We start from the raw sequence: 17965 nt of genomic DNA, 5'->3' as shown, positions 1-17965 counted from the left end.
TGGTCAAAATTTTGTCTATAGTGTTGTCTTTCTGGGAGAACTCCAAGCTTCAGAAGATATTTAAAATAAACCATTCCTCTAGATTGAGAGCAAATGGGTTTTGATAGGGTGAATTTCACCAGGAGAAAATAATGTACTTCATTGCCTTATGGTTTCCTTAATATGAATGTGAGATGGCTTAGGGCTGGAGTGTTTTTTCCTTCGGTAATTCTTTTTCTTCAAGAATGTACTCCCAATCATCTTATGTGTTTGCTTATTTCCAAGGGTTAAAGGTAGCCATGTTTGTTAAACTGTAATCAGCTAGCTATGGACTACATTAATATTGTAGAACGTTTTGTGTTTTTTCCCCAAAAAAATTAATTGAAGAAATAAAAATGGCCTACAAATCTAGCACTGATTGGGAATTTAAAAAAAAAAACGAAAAAAACTGAAGGCCCACTTTGGACTTTTCATTTTTCCCTTTGTCCTAAAGATTGAAATGTGGGGGCTGGGGGTATGACGCAGTTGTAGAGCACTTGCCTAGTAAGCACAAGGCCTTAGGTTGGATCTCCAAAGGAGGAAAACAGGTTGGAAAATAATAGAATGTGGAGCGAATTCAATTGCATTTCTGCTTTTCTAATTTCTCTTTAAAGAATAAACATCAGTAAAATGCATCCCAAGTGGGCAAGGGAATGGATTTAGATGTGGAAAATCTAGGGAGTATCAGTACAAGAATGATGGTGAAAATCCAATACTCAAAAGTGTCTAAAGGTATATTAGTAACAGTGAGACTAACCACCTAGAAAATGCACGGCTGCCCTGGTTCCTCACAGTAAGAGCATGTAAATGGATGGGATCTCACTAATGCTTCCCCTCAGGCACATTTTAGTGATGAAGTATTGTAGGTGTTACTCTGCCTTTGGCCTCTGAAGGAAGGGATGCAAGATGAGCATTCCCAGGGTGCCTTTGATAAACCATCTGAATCCCATTATCTAGGGGTTTATTTAAATAAACCTTCTTGAGGGAGTTTCTAACTTCAGCTTTCGCCATCTCTTAGAGTAGATGACCTTTTTCTACTGTTATTCACTTACCCACCTTTTTAAAGGAAATTCTGAAGTATATTCAGAAAAAAAAAATGCTTAACCTATTTCTAAGGGAAAAAAAAACACAAAACACTAATAATAAAGCACTTTTCTTTAAGTTAAAGAAACATAAGTCTTTATTTAATGTCTGTGACCCATTCTGAAATATGTTAAATTATGGTTTTCTTTATCTATTTAAGAGGAAAGATGGGAGCCAAAAGAATAGGAAGAAAAAAAGCAAACAAACAATGAAAGGCATAGGAAGCCTAAGATGAGAAAGGAGGAAGGGAAAGGAGAATTGCCTGGAAGTAGAGAAATTTAAGAGGATAAAGAAAAAAGAAATAGAGAAAGAAGTCCTGATGTAAACTAATTTTTTTTTTCAGTCTGATGTGTAGAGTTGTGGTTTCAGAATATTAATCATTGTCCTTTCAAATGTTTATTAGACGCTGACTCTCTAAATGAAACACTCACTGTCAGTATATTTTTTCTCAAATCTACCTATAATACTTGAGACCAATGACACCTACCAAGGTCATGGCCAAAAGTCAGATGAAACCAAGCCAGAACTGACCTAGGTAAGAGAGGTTTCTTATTCCACCAAGAATTATATTCCAAATGTGCATCCTTTACTAAACAAAGAACATCTTCCTTACATTGCCCTCAAACATTAATCTTCCTAGTTTACCCCATAAATCTAGAACATTGGGTTATAGGAAGGAAATCCCTTCTTGGGTTGTCTATATAATGTATAATTTTACAGATTTTCTACATATTTTTTTGGGGGGGGACATTTTAGCCTCTAACAATTATGAGTATTTTTTATATATGTAGCAACATCTTATATTCTGTAATCTTTACAGAAATCATGAACTGACTATGATTATTGCCTTCACTCACCATATTTGCAATCTGAGATAGATATATTTAGTAATTTGCCCAAGGTCAAACAGTGAAAGTCAAGGACAGAGTTCAGAGTTCTTGACTCTAAAACCCAGTCATTTGATCCTCTTCTTTCTTCTTTCTGAGCTCTGCCTCTTTCCTTCCAAGCCTGACATGATGCTACTACCTTTTCTGCCTAGAATATCTGCCTTGCACTATCACCATGATCATTCTTCAAGCTCTTTATCTTGCCTGACTGAACTTAGCTTACACGTTAGTCAACTTTTGGTTGCTATAACCAAAAGACCTGACAAGAGAAGGAAAAGTTTATCTGAGGTTCATGTTTCAGAGATTCAGTCCATAGTTGGCCAGTTCCATTGCTCTAGGCCTGAGATGAAACAGAACAACATGGTAGAAGGGCGCAAGGCAGGAAAGTTACTTAGCTTGTGCTGACAAGGAAACAGAGAAGAAGGAGCAAAGGGGACAAGATACAATCCCCAAGGGCGTGCCCCAGTGACCCACCTCCTCCAGCACACCCCACCTGCCAATCACCCAATAGAGTAGTCCATTAAAATTATTAATTCATGAGATGGAATAATTCATCAATTAGGTTACAGTTCTCATGATCCAAATTTTTCAGCTTTGAACATTCCTGTCTTAACACATAAACTTTTGAGGGGAATACCTATGTCCAAACCATAATAACTCATAATGTTCCTTTCCCACATGATGTTCGCCCAGAGTGCACACATCCCAGAACAAAGGCTATCCTGACATTGATTCCAATGTCAAAACTTACTACACACAAGAAGTATTTGTTCTTAGGAGAAGTAGTGTCATACAGAGTGCCATATTCTCTCTCCACATTTATGTTCTGCATTTATATTCTTAGTTATATAATAAAACTTATAGCAATCATGAATTCTGTTTAGTTTATATAGTATGTAAGACAATTCACTTAAGGAAACAACAGGATGGTTATAAGAGAGAAAAATTATAGCTAGCTAAGAAAGAAAAGATGATTATTCAAAAAAAAATACTGTTCTAGCCATATGGGGCCCACATCCAATTGTGGAAACCCACACAACTGTGCCTAAGAACAATGGCATGGAAAGGGGACTTGACTTTGTTCAAATTAATTAGGTCCTAGAATTTAAATGTACATTAGGCTCTTTTTTAAAAAAACTGGGATTGAACCCAGAGGCACTTTACCACTGAACTGCACCCTAGCCACCTCCTTTTTAAAATTTTTTATTTTAAGACAGTGGCTTGCTAATTTGCCCAGGCTGGCCTCAAACTTTTGATACTCCTGCCTTGGCCTCCAGGTTGCTGGGATTACAGGTGTGCAGCCACTGCTCCCAGCTGTGCATTCGGCTTTTAGGTGAAATGAACTCATGAAGAGTGAATGTGTTTGTATTCGTTAGAGAACTTTAGGCTTTTAGAAAAGTTTATCTTCTTAAATCCTTATTGGAATAACTTGAAGCATTCCATATCATTTAGAGAACCACGGATCCACAGGTTGCCTAGCCACCTAAGCGACCAAGAGGACCTACTAACTTGACCTTTCTCCTCTTTTCCAGATCTTGGCCATCGTGTCTATCCTGTTTATCGTACTTTCCACCATTGCTTTGTCTCTCAACACACTTCCAGAGCTGCAGGAAAATGATGAATTTGGACAACCCACCGACAACCGCAAGTTGGCACACGTGGAGGCTGTGTGTATTGCTTGGTTTACCATGGAGTACCTTTTACGGTTCCTGTCCTCACCAAATAAATGGAAGTTCTTTAAAGGCCCACTGAATGTCATTGACTTGCTGGCTATCTTACCATACTATGTCACCATTTTCCTCACAGAGTCCAACAAGAGTGTGCTGCAGTTCCAAAACGTGAGGCGTGTGGTCCAGATCTTCCGAATCATGCGCATCCTTCGGATCCTGAAACTCGCCAGACATTCAACGGGCCTGCAGTCTCTGGGGTTCACCCTCAGACGGAGTTACAATGAGTTGGGCTTGTTGATATTATTTCTGGCCATGGGGATAATGATATTTTCCAGCTTGGTATTTTTCGCTGAGAAGGATGAAGATGCTACCAAGTTCACCAGTATTCCTGCATCATTTTGGTGGGCCACCATCACCATGACCACCGTGGGCTATGGTGACATTTACCCTAAAACATTACTAGGGAAAATTGTGGGAGGCCTCTGCTGTATTGCTGGGGTTCTGGTTATTGCCCTTCCCATCCCAATCATTGTGAACAATTTTTCTGAGTTTTATAAAGAGCAGAAACGTCAGGAGAAGGCCATTAAAAGGAGAGAGGCTCTTGAGCGGGCCAAAAGGAATGGAAGCATTGTTTCTATGAACTTAAAAGATGCCTTCGCTCGAAGTATGGAACTGATAGACGTGGCTGTTGAGAAGGCTGGAGAGTCAGCCAATACAAAGGACTCGGCTGATGATAATCACCTGTCCCCAAGCCGGTGGAAGTGGGCCAGGAAGGCTCTGTCAGAAACAAGCTCCAACAAATCTTATGAGAATAAGTACCAGGAGGTTAGCCAAAAAGACTCCCACGAGCAGCTGAACAACACTTCTTCCTCCAGCCCACAGCATCTGAGTGCCCAGAAACTGGAGATGCTGTATAATGAAATCACCAAGACACAGCCTCATTCTCACCCAAACCCAGACTGCCAAGAACAGCCTGAGAGGCCATCTGTGTATGAAGAAGAGATAGAAATGGAAGAAGTGGTCTACCCACAGGAGCAGCTGGCCGTGGCGCAGACCGAGGTCATTGTGGACATGAAGAGCACCTCCAGCATCGACAGCTTCACCAGCTGTGCCACTGACTTCACAGAGACAGAGAGATCACCCCTGCCACCACCCTCTGCATCTCACTTGCAGATGAAGTTCCCCACTGACCTCCCAGGGACAGATGAGCACCAAAGAGCCAGAGGCCCCCCATTTCTAACACTCAGCAGAGAGAAAGGGCGTGATGCCAGGGATGCCACCCTGGAATATGCCCCAATCGATATAACTGTGAACCTTGATGCCAGTGGTGCCCAGTGTGGGCTACATGGTCCTGTGCTGTCTGACAGTGCCACTGACAGCCCTAAGAGCTCACTGAAAGGGAGCAACCCATTAAAGTCCAGATCCCTCAAAGTGAATTTTCAGGAAAACAGAGGCAGTGCTCCCCAGACTCCACCCAGCACAGCCAGGCCACTGCCAGTAACCACAGCTGACTTTTCTCTCACCACCCCGCAGCACATCAGTACCATCCTCCTGGAAGAAACCCTTCCCCAGGGAGACAGACCCTCGCTGGGTGCTGATGTTTCAGCACACTGTCAGGGACCTTCCAAAGGGCTGTCCCCTCGGTTTCCCAAACAGAAACTATTTCCTTTCTCTTCGAGGGAGAGGAGAAGCTTCACTGAAATAGATACTGGAGAAGACGAAGACTTCTTGGAGCTCCAAGGGGCCAGGCCGGACATGCAAGCGGACTCTAGCCCCAACTGCTTTGCAGATAAGCCTAGTGATGGGAGAGACCCTTTGAGAGAAGAGGGCTGTGTGGGCTCTTCCTCCCCTCAGAACACAAGTCACAACTGTAGGCAAGACATTTGTCACGCTGTGGGTGAAGTCAAAAAGGAGAGTAGTCAAGAAGGGTGCAAGATGGAAAACCACTTGTTTGCCCCAGAAATTCATTCCAACCCAGGCGACACAGGTTATTGTCCCACACGTGAAACCAGCATGTGACTAGTTACAAAAGCAATAATTAAAAAAAAAACTTGTTTCTTAAAACACGGTTAATAATGCCTGTGAACTAAATCATGGGATGCCCCTATCCCCCCCCCCAAAAAAAGTGCATAAAATGTTATTTTTTGCATGGCATGAACAGTTTAGTTTAAGTACTGTTTAAATAAAGAGTCAAGACTGCATTTTGTAACAAACAAAAATAACTGAAGAACAGTAAACCAATAAAGAGAGCTCTGTTAGGAACCAGTCCTCTGCAATGTCTGACATTTTTGATCCTTTCATTTCAAATTGTAGGCAGATTTTCAAGTTTTAACTTTTATGTTACAATGAATTTTAGAATTTGCACATGAAAGGATGAAATGTCACTGCATGCATTCATAATTATGAGGAGTAAGGTGCTTCGAGCTTGCAAAATGCAATGTAAATAATGGGGCCTGGATGCAGAAGTGTCAAGAACATGTGGAAACAAGTCTTTGAGATGCAGGTATTTCCTTCACAGCTACTGCCTGGAGGAGCTATACAGACTTCCGGTTGCAAAACTGCAACCTCTTCTTAAACTATCTCGCATATCTTGCTTTGGGTTATAAAGCTCTTATAAGAACATTCATTTAAAGGAATACAGTATTTTTATTTATTTGTGCTATAATCCATAGGGTATGTTTTTCTTTTTTGCTTTTGCTTACTTGTAGCATTTGTGATTTTATTTATAAATCATGGAAATCAGCAAGATTTAATGACCAGGTATCGCAATATTTGGAATGGAAGCTTGAAATTTTGCCAATAGGTTATGCATCATGCCATAGCCTATTAGAGAAATACATTTTTTAAAAATCCTAAAAAATACATAAAGGGATATATCATACAACAAAACTTTTTTAAAAATTGGCACTCCTATTTGGAAACTAGATTTTAAAAATCTATTTTGTCCATCTCAACCTGACTACATTTTTCTCTTATATTCAATATAAACTTTTCAAACTAAAGATCTATAAATAATAATGTAGAGATGCCAAAATGGAAATTCCAGAAAGTGACTTTCGAAAAACTAAAAGCAGAGCCTGCCACCCCTTACAGAGAGAAAGTTTGTTTCAACATGAGTTACAAAGGAAAGAGCCCAGGCCTAGAAATGGGTCACTGAGTGTTTCTCTGTAATGGGGTGGAGGTTTGGGAAGTTTTTCTCTTTTGCAGGATAGGAATTCTGCCCAAGCCACAGATGGTGGCAACTCCTTCAGTAACTACTTTCATCAGAAACCCCTTCAGCAACTACCTTCATCAGGTTTCCAGATCCATCTCCTTGGGAGTGGTAACCTTGATGAAAGCCACTTCCAGCATTTTCTACCGAGAATGGTGAAATCCAGAGGCACTAAGGCACATGCGGGCAGTTTCCCTGTTGGGGAGGTCTGTCCTAGAGCCCTGGTCATTCCAATCCACCTTACTTCACAGGAATCGAGGCTCTGATCACAGATGTGCAATGACCAGATGTACGATCCTGTATAAACCTCCACAGTCTCTTTGGGTCTCAGTCTTGCCCAAATGAAAACCAAGAAAAAATGATGTCAAACTCCCTTAAGACTTCAAATGAATTATTCCTTGTCTCCCATGAATGTCCAGGTTTTGCTTCAGCAAAATGCATTTTGCACCTGTGGGTATAAATTTCAGGGAAATAGGAAAATGATGAGCCAAATTAAAAGCATAGCTTATTGTGTAAAGGGGAAAAAAAAGCATTCTATAGTTTATTCTAATTGTTAAAGAAAGAAAAAAACTTAGGGAGAAAAAAAATAGCCCAAATATTAAAACCTAGCTTCAGGCTTTAACATTTCTTTATTAACAAAATCTGGTCATTAAATCTCAGATAAGAAAACAAGCTTTGATCTTTAGTTGAAATCTAAGCAGCCCTGCTGCTAAAAATAATTATTTAAAACATTTTGTTTTCACTGTACTTTGAATTTCTATTTCTTATGTTTCAAAACATAACCTTTAAGAGTTTATGGTCATTATCATTGATATTTACATTACTCATACTTATTTCAGTGTCTAAAACTAAACATTGATCACTTTTTGTAAAGCTAGAGTGTTTGAATTTTCTATATATAGTTTTTCAAAGTCAAACAGTTTTATTGGCTATTAGATGAATAGCAAGTAAGGTATGAAAATCATTTTATTTATATAGCCTCATGAAGCAGTTATTGTCTGATGTCTGTTACTGATATATCTCAATTTTTTAAATTAATTTCACTGCACAGTGGACTTATCTTGTAGTCCTGACAATTGACTAAGTTCTCACTATTCATGTGTCTGCTCCAGAATTCCTAACATCAGTAGCCTTGCCTAGTCGAGGACAAGGCTCATGGAAGTGTTTTCCCTAAAAACTCTTGTCCCTTCAATCTAAGTGGAGGAAGTGTCTTTGTTTCCTTTTCATTGGTTTAAGTTTTAAAGAATTGTCCAAAATATCCCATGGAAACTTTATCCTTCAATTCATCCTAGTTCCTCTGGGCCAATAGTCTTTAGTTAGGAAAAATAGAAAATTTTCCTCTTAAAAATTCTTTGAATTTGGTATTCCACAGGGAGACAGTTTGGTGACAGAGGGTTCCCAAGATGCATCTGTGCAGTGCTTTCTAAACCTTTTCCACGAACTGCACCTAACTCAGAGAATGAACATGTATGCCTGGAAAGATCTGGAAATATGCCTACCAGACAAGAGTTCTTTCGAAGTCTTATAAGTTTTACATTAAAATTCATGTAAATGCTGCATTTTACTCTGTGAAATACTTGTTTCAATATTTTAAAATGATGTTTTGTATTATTTGTGAATTAACAAAATTAATATTCTTATAATGTAGGATACTTCTTTTGTATCCCCCAGATAATGCATTCCCAATTTGAGAAGCACTGCCTCAATATAGATTATAGGCAGGAATATAGAATTGGTACCCTGAGGACTACTGAAAATGTCTGCTACTGAGAGAGTTCATTCATTGAGACCAGGGACAAATGACAATATGTAAACTATTTGAATGACTTCAAAATAGCACAGTCCCAGGAAAGACTGATCTGATTCTTCTGGTTCTCAACAACCAGTGCACATTGCCCAAAGATTGAGACCATCCATAAGAGGATAAAATAGGCATCAATATACATCTCAGGTAGGTCCACATACACAAGAATGATAGTATACTAAGTGGATCCCTGCAGTGGCTTAACTAGTCTCTAAACAATTTCACCAGAAATTTCTTCACTCTGGCACAACCAACTGCTTTGAAGCAACCATCCCTTATGTGACTATATTTGGTAACAAGAAGACTATGTGCCAAGTGTCTATTCCCATTAATTTCTTATCATTAACTGTCTCACTTTCATGTAGACACTAGCCAAGCAAAATCAATAATTCAACTATGTTTTCTTGAGAGTTGAATTGTGAAAAAAAACAAAAAGCCTTATGGATGTATAGTTTCTTCTCTCACAACAATCTTCTGAATTACCAATCAACGACAAGAGAGGTTTTTGTTCTTTGCTCAAGTTCACACAGGTCACTGGTGAATAGTGGGACCTGGCCTCAGCATGTCATCTGGCTTCAAGTCTGGCATTCTGATATATCACTGAAAAGTATGTTTAATTAGAGGCTTTTTACTATTAATATTTGGAATTGTGTAAATAAAACTAGAAGTGAATTTACAGTCATGCAGTTTGCTTAATGTAGCAGTGGATCGTGCCAAATGGTAATGACTTGAGCTAATTGGCATGGACCATGTTTAGCACATATGTTTGCCAATTTGGAATTCTGGCCATAAGATACACACCCCTTGGCTAAAGAGGAGAATGCATTATCTGTGATGCAATGTGACATGCACATTAGGCAGAGGGCTGCAGGAAGCCACTTGATCTTTTGAAACAAAAGCAAATCAAACTTTAGAAATACTTCTAATCCAAACTCAAAAATATTGTCTCATTGAATTTGACTGTCATTTCACTGTTCATTCATTTAGTAAATACTAGTTGAGCACTCTATATTCAACACCAGGCACTAAGGTACAACAAACTCAGTCTCATGGGGCTGCCTGGTCCAACAACCAGGCTGAGGATGATCTGGCTTATGAAAAAATGTCACTTTAGAGAATGGAGAAAAATCACTTCATGATCAAACCAAGAAAGTATACAACAGTAACAAATGATATTATTTTTCAAAGAACTATTTTCTTAAGAAATGGATGGTTTATAGCCTGATATATAATTATTTTTAATCATAGTTTAGTTTTTCAAACAGCAAATTGTTGATCTGATTGCATGAGGTTATGAGTTGTCTTTCCTAATTATCTGATGAATTTAAAAATAGTTTTTCAGGGTTAGGGATGTAGTTCAGTGGCACAGTGCTTGCCTAGCATGTGTGAGGTCCTGGATTCAATTTCTAACACCTGAAACAAAACACAAAAATCAAAAATGTCTTCAGATAGATTAATTGCTTGTCAAAAAATAGCGAATAATAGTCTCTCATAAATAACTGAAGCAAAATTTAATACTAGTGAAAAGGTCTATAAAAATGTTACATTTTAATAGTATATTCAATGGCTACATGGTTGAAAATGAAGCATTTTAATGTTCTTTCTTATTGTTTATAGGTAACATTTTAGGGATGTATCATGATTCTCTGCTTAGACCTCTAAATTTCTAATATTTAAAATTTGATATGCAGAAATCATTTAGCTTGATTCCAGATCTTTATTCAGGAGGTCCACAAGGATTTGAAAATATATTGGATATTTTGCCACTATAATGTCGTCCTCCAAACAAACTAAAAAAGAAGGAGATAAAAGAAAAAAGAAAGCAAAAGGAAACTATAAAATCTAAGTAGATATGAAAAGATTTAAAAGCTAATACCTGCTAAGAAAGAGGAAATGTCTCAAATATAAAATCTTGGTGAATCTCCTATGTATTTTTCAACTTAGCACTTATTGTGATATACTGCTATCCATTAGTGGTTTCAATAACCATTTCTTCTACTTGCCTTTTTAAAACAGCCTGACTTAATTCCATAAATCCATATTTATCATTGCCATTAATGCATAATCTCTTCTTTACTAAGTCTAAAAGCATTTTAACCTATAAATATACATATAAACACAGAAAGGTGGGGAAATTGCCTATAATAATAAGTCATTTCAAGGCCAGCTAAAGATACAAGAACAAAAAAAAAACGAAAGACTAAGAAAAAAATGTAAGTAAACTATTACATTTTAAAACAGAAATTGTATTAGGTCTACATATCTACTTCTTTGTAATTTAGATGAAATATTTACTATTTAAATGAAAATTAGGTCACAATTTCAACTTCACTTTCTGTCCTGAAGAAATTATTTCTATCATCTAAGATATTTCCAAATTACCCTTGATAAACAAGAAAAACATCCTTTTATTTTTCCCCAAATTCAAGTTCCACCCCATAATTTCCAAATACCCAGGCTTCAATTATAACAGCTGTCTGAAATATAGCAACAGTGTATTTCTTTTTTCCTCATTTATTTTCTATATTTTTATTGTTGCATTGTAGTTGTGCATAATGGTGGGATTTGTTGTTGCGTATTCATACAGGCACAGAATATAACAACATAATTCAGCCAATATCATTTCCCAGTATTTCCCATTTCCCTCCCCTCCTTCCCTGCTTTACCTGGTCCCCTTCTTCTACTGATCTCGCTCAATTCTTGTGACAATGTATTTCAATGAAGGTATTTCCCACTTTATCAAAAGAAAATAAGATTCCACCCAGAAATTATGTTTAAGTTATCATTTCAACTGTTCTATTTGATTTTTTTTAATCCCACCCTGTTTGCTGTGATCAAAGTCATCACAACCTGCTGATCTGACCAAAGCTGAATATTAATCTGAGCAATGTAGTTTATCTTCCACCCACTGTGACAATGTGGTTGAAGAGTTTTTATTATTTTTGCTGTTTCAACCTGAAACAGATTTTTGATGGCATACTAAATAGTAAAAGCAGCTTTTCAGAATCAAATAATAAAAACAAACTTTCAGAATCAAGACCCAGGTTGCAGAATCACATTGTTATATAGTCACGTATGTGATACTGCAACCTGTACACCTAGAAAAATGAGAAATTATACCCCATTTGATTCAAATGTATAATATGTCAAGATCATTGTACTGTCATGTGTAACTAATAAAAAATTAAAATAAATAAAGAATCAAGACCCAAGAGACAGAACAGTGACAGAGCAGAAGCTGAGCTAACAGGTTCAGAAGGAAGTCATGAGGTGCCATCCTGATTGTTATTCTCCACTTGGAGTGTCCTCTAGTGGTCAGTCCGAGATAAAGTAGAATTCTACTTGCCAAGAAAGGATATGGTAAGCAGAACTTGAAAGAAAATTCACGACTTTTGGTTACCCATTCATATAGCCAAAAGTTAACTACATCCCAAGAATTTCTTTTCCTTTCTCTTTTTTTATTATAATTTCTCAGTTTTCTCTTTCTTACCCCCAAATATCTGATCATACTGTGGCTATCCTCTCTCTGCACTGCACTTTCAGAAATATTTCACCCTGCTGCCTCTAAATCACAACAAAGTCACGACTTTAGCTCAATATTTAACAGTGCCCTAGTCTGCACTCTGGATCCACAATAAATGTTACTTTGACCTTTCTGCCCTTAGTGGGAAGCTGAATAAGAACTCAAAAGTGGAAGTTGTTAAAGAATCATGGATCTGTGAAGATGAAGCTATTGGGTTGATGAGCTTGGAAACCTACAGTTCCCATTCCACTTGAAGATTTCAAGTAGAGCCTCAAATACCCCTGAACTGACCCTGGTGAAATAGCAGGTGTTTTCTAAACTCCCTACAGACATCTGTGTGTGCTGGCCAGAAATTCATTGTCAGCCAGATTTTTGGCCCATCTTTAGAACAAGATGCTTCTAACATTCAGCATATGGGTTAGGCAATGTTTTGAACCTGCGAATTAAACTCAAATCATAATGTTTAATTAAAATTAGAAGTTTTTTGAAAGGAAAACAAATACACAAAAAGCAATATATACTATTTCCCAAATTACTTATTCATTCTAACGCTATCACCAGAATTATTATGTATATGCTATGAAAAATATCACTAAAGAATTGGCAAAAGTCTTATTTAGTTCAAAACCAAAGAAGAAAATTAAAACATGCAACTTACAAAACATTAGGTTTGTCACACATAGCCAAGTTCCAAACTTATACAATTTTTTAAAAGTATGATATCAAAGCAGAAAAAAGCAAAAGTGAACATATAAAAAATGCTTATTAAGCAAATATGAGGTACCATTATCACACTAGAACATTTTTAATAACATTTAATTAACTATATAATGGCTATGTCTGCTCTTAGTACCTTACTTTCAATCTGGAATCTTTTCTGTTTTATATGGCTTGTTTTCTTGTTCTGCTTTGTTTGAAGAAGTGAATGTAAATGGAAGAAAATGTTTAAAGGAGAAAGTTACTGGGCATCTTATCAACATTCCCTGCAGGGTCCTGGAGAATAATGGAAATCATTTGTGGGTATGAGTCAGCCTTCTACCTTGTCAGGTTTCACCATCCGGGTTTGAAATAAGATTCTTATAATCAAATCTCACATCCTGCCCATTCAAATGCCTCCTTCCTCTTCTATCCACAGTACACACCAGCAATCCTTCCCTAGGGCCTTCCTGCTTAAGAGTACATCAGGTACCAAGTCAAAGGCAGGACCAATAGGACATTAGCAACAGGAATCTAAAGCCCAAAGCCAAAGGATGCCCAAGAGGTCAGAAAACTTAGGCCTAAGGACAGAGGAAATGTCTCCATAGAGTATGTTGACATGATTTGATCAACAAAACAATGACACAATGTGTTCTACCATGATTAACCAAAATAATAATAATAATAATAACAGGTTTGTTTTCTTTTGGTGGTGCTGGGTATCAAACCCAGAACCCTGTACATGCTACTAGGCACACTACTACTAAGCCTCTACTAAGTTTTTGAACTTCAAATAGCCGGGTTGATGAGAAGGATGATGCCTAATTTGTTAATTTATCTCATGGCATCATCCTAAATGCTAACTTTCTACTAAATAAGTGTGTGTGTGTGTGTGTGTGTGCGCGCGTGCACACGCGCACACGTGCGGTATGTTTGTAACCAATTAGTATGTCTATTTTTAAGGCAGTATAACAAAAGGAAAATACAAATATTACCCTTTTCATTTTCAATGGTAACAAATACTTCAATCAGGGAAAATTAAAATTATTTTGGTAGTTTTTATATGGCCCTGGACCCAAAGTGTAATAGCCATTTAAACAAAACTTTAGCGAAAGATATTAGGGGTGGAGAGAAAGCCATATTGAAAAATTATACTTTGCTATACATCTAATTACAAATAAGTCATTTTGGGAATAGACTTTTTAAAAATTCTCTCATGTAAACATATATTTAGGTGACCATTTGAAATTAATGTATCTAATTTTATTATAAATCTTAGGTTTCTCAAAAAGATTATTATAACTTAAATGAGATGGTTTATAGGGAAGTGCCTAGCACAATGCCTCACAACCTGGAGATAAGTATTAAAAGAAAAAGAAGTATTCCAAAAGAAATAATTTAACTCACATTTGTGTTCTAATTACTTAGTATTCTCACATTCTTCTGTGGCTTCCTAAACAGTCAAAAATTTTAATGTGCGTGTGTGTGTGTGTGTGAGACAGGGAGAGAGAGAGAGAGAGAATATAACTACTATTATGTAAAATAGAGGGAATTTTTATTTTCTAAATTATACACATACATAAATCTGCCCCATGTGGTTTTGAAAAGAGAGAGAATGGCTTGCTACAAAAACTAGGTAGCATATTTTTTAACCTAATTGCCTTAAATTTGTAATGTTTACTAGACAAACACCAATTTCTTCAAGAGGAAGATAGCTTCCTACAATGACTAAGACTTTGAGAGTCTTTTATACTCCCTCCTCTAAATTTAAATATACTTCATCATTTTGTGAATATTCAATATGTGAGTCCATCTTTCTTGCTTTAAACATTTGTAAACCTATGAAAACATTTCATAAATTAATTCATAATCAATGTGATTCCAGATTTACCATGATTGGCTATTTGTCAAAATAAACTACAAGAATAAAAGCTTTGGGTATTAAAAAAGATTTCTTAGCTGGGCACAGTGACACACACCTGTAATTCCAGCAACTCAGGAGGTTAAGGCAGGAGGATTGCGGGTTTGAGGCCAGCCTGAACAACTTAATGAGACCTTATCTCAAAATAAAAAATTAAAAGGACTGGGGATGTAGCTTAGTGGTAGAGCACCACAGGATTCAATTCCCAATACAAAAAAAAAATTCTTCATTAAGTTTTGTCTTGAAATCTAAAGTATTGGTTTCTATTAATATAGATTTTATTGGAGACTTTGTTTTACTTTGTTTTAAAATTAATCTTATTGATCAAGAAACATAATGGTGAAGCTAATTTTTAATTTCAATTTTTTTAAATACAAGGACATAAAATTTAGATAGAGCCCTATGTTCTTGTGAGCACTAGAGCTGAGTAATGACCAAGGACTGCATATAATGCAGCACATTATACAGTCCTTACACTGTCTCAACACAACTACTCCAACCAAAGTGGGATGGACCCTGTGGGACCCTGCAGGGTGCAGTAAATTCTGATGTTAAAGATAGGGTGACTTGGAAATTCTTCCACTAAGTTTATAAAGGAATTTCCAAGATACATTAAAATTTCACCTTCACAGAATTCAGTAGCCATTATAATACTTAAATAATACTGATAATAATACTTGAAATTATACTGAAAACAATACTTTAATTTTTAATGAGGATTTTTGATTGGTTTGAGGTGGTTATTTCAGAGTTGTTTGGTTGGTTAGTTGGAGGTGTTTGTTAGTTTGTTTGGGGGGTTTGGGGGGGAGGGTTGCTTAGTCATTTCATGAAAACTAGTGTAACACATGACTTAGTGGGACTATCAATTTATTATGATTCTTTAAGAAGTAATTCACATTCTGAATCATAATTGCATGACAAAAATTGGATCCTATTACTATTTAGTTATAGCCTAATAAATACTGTATTCCTCTCTTTTCTCAAAACAATATGAATTTCTAGTTTAATCACTAGTATTCTGATAAACATCACGCTGCCCAAACAGCTCGATAGATGTATTTTATACCTGTATTTGTGTAGCTCATATAAAAACTCAGTGTGGACTGTCCTATGTCTGCTTCATTCAAGAGCTGCCCTGTGATCTTCTCATCTCACTATGCCAACACCTTCTGTCACAGTGTCATGTACATAGGCCAAGGTACAAAAATGACTGTAAACTGCTTATTCAACATCTAGTCCAAAAAGGTCTGAGGCAGTGCAATAACACTGTTAGTTAAAACATCTCACCATTTGAATCATTTTAATCTGTGCATTCTTGACCATGAATATTGAAATAGTATTTTTGGACTGTTTTCTCAAGCTTATAGTGAAAAATCTGTGTCATATCTATATAATCAATATGTCAAGTAATTCAGTTATTCAGTATTGCCAATAACAAACTAAAAAAAAAATCCCATATAATTGCTTAAATTATTTTCTGTTGGCAACATAGGCCTGCCTCAAATGGTTTCTTTCAGCACTATTATATGTAAAATAAAGGGAGGAGGGTTATGGTGAATTTTTCCTTGCCTGACATTAGATCTTTTCACTAATCAAAGGATGCACATTCCTCAGAATTGACCCAGCTGTTGAAGTCTGGTGTTCCAAGGAATATAATATTTCTTTTTGGTGTCCAAAAGCTAAAGGTTGGGGGTTAGGGTGTATGCACAAAGCCCTGGGTTCAATCCCCAAGCGCGAGCGCACAAACACACACACACACACACACACACAAAGATTTAAGGTAGATATTCACAAAATTAACTTACATGGACTTTCAAAGGCAGTATTTGAAAAGAGTAGGGAGAGAGAGAGGGAGGGAGGGAGAGGGAAAGAAGAAAAGAAGGAGGGAAAGGTATTTAGAATCAGGAAGGGGAGCCTGAATTATCTATTGCTTTTTCTTTTCTTTTTTCTGGTTTACTAGAGTCACATTTAAAAAAAAAAAAATCTAACTCCCAAAACTCATTAATTCAACATTTAATGCTGAAATATAAGTTTATTGTTAAACTCAGGACAACTCTGTGAAGATTCACAAAGTAATTTTCTGAAAACTTATAGTGAAATTACCCAGTACTATCAGTAATTAATACATACCAAAAAAAAAAAAGACAGAAAAGAAAACTTTTTGGGAATAATCCTGGATGATTTCTCTAATAAACAGGTTAATATACAACCTATTCTTTTTCTCAAGCTGTATAGATTTTAATTTTTTTTCTATTAAGTCCCTAGTATATCCCAGATTAAAAAATACTCAAAACTATTTTTAAAACCTAAGGAGTAAAGTATCAGGAATTAAATATTACAAACATAGTCCTTAAAAATGCTATTACATATAAATACATATTAAGTAAAAACTTCATATTTCTAAGTCATACATGGTATTAGGTTTATAGATAACAGTCGCATGAAACATCCTTCACTTTTATTAACTTTCATGTTTTAGAGTTTTCATACTAGTCTATGAATGCTCTGGATGCTGCAGGGAAAAACAAGCACAATCAGTATTTTATTTTTAGGAGTTCTCAACTGAGTTAACCTGTCTTGTCTACGTACATCATAGCATTAGCCTTTCATCTCATAGTATGTTGAGATACTTTTAATACAGATTCCTGATAGAAATGGAAGCATATATGTAAGTGGTTAAGTCTTGTCTAGTCTCATTCACCTGCCTCCACGTGCTTTATTTCTTTATATTTGCAAACAAAATGTGTTGATTTCAGTTCTATAAAGAGGATCTGATTTCGCCTCCTCGTGTTTGTTCTGCTGTCATCCTGCACCATTAATACAATGCCTTTCTCTCCCCATTTAATGGTGTTTGTATCGGTGTCCCCATATCGGCTGCATTTTAACTCCATTAAAAGAAAATGTGATTTCGCATTAATAGTTTTGCTGATCAACTCAATATTTCCGCACCAATCAGCATACTTATATGCATGTAGTAGTCTGTACAATTGTTCAACATCAAAATACTTGTTTACTTTATGTCAAAATGTCTATAAAAAATTGCTGGCATTGTTCTCCATTTCAGTCTGGTAGAATAAGCGAGATAGAAAATAAATGTGTAAATGAAACATCTGTGTCATTTCAGTTCTCTGCATGAAGCCACTTTAACATTA

General features: G+C 36.5%; 1 protein-coding gene across 2 annotated transcripts in view; it reads left to right on the top strand.

Moving 5' to 3' along the window:
* Positions 1-5920, top strand: part of Kcnb2 (potassium voltage-gated channel subfamily B member 2) — a 408319-nt gene extending 402399 nt beyond the window's left edge. For both annotated transcript variants that reach the window (XM_058584406.1, XM_046460526.2), the window contains exon 3: positions 3521-5920. In XM_058584406.1, coding sequence (XP_058440389.1) covers positions 3521-5677 — 2157 coding nt within the window. In that variant the 3' untranslated portion in view covers positions 5678-5920. The remainder of the gene's footprint in view (positions 1-3520) is intronic.
* Positions 5921-17965: the final 12045 nt, after the last annotated feature.

Source organism: Marmota monax, unplaced genomic scaffold (assembly GCF_021218885.2).
Source record: "Marmota monax isolate L192 unplaced genomic scaffold, Marmota_monax_Labrador192_F-V1.1 WCK01_AAM20220418_F8-fsc00063, whole genome shotgun sequence".
In the NCBI taxonomy this organism is placed as follows: Eukaryota; Metazoa; Chordata; class Mammalia; order Rodentia; family Sciuridae; genus Marmota; species Marmota monax.
Note: the sequence above shows the minus strand (reverse complement) of the source record. Positions and strands in the feature narration are given on the sequence as shown.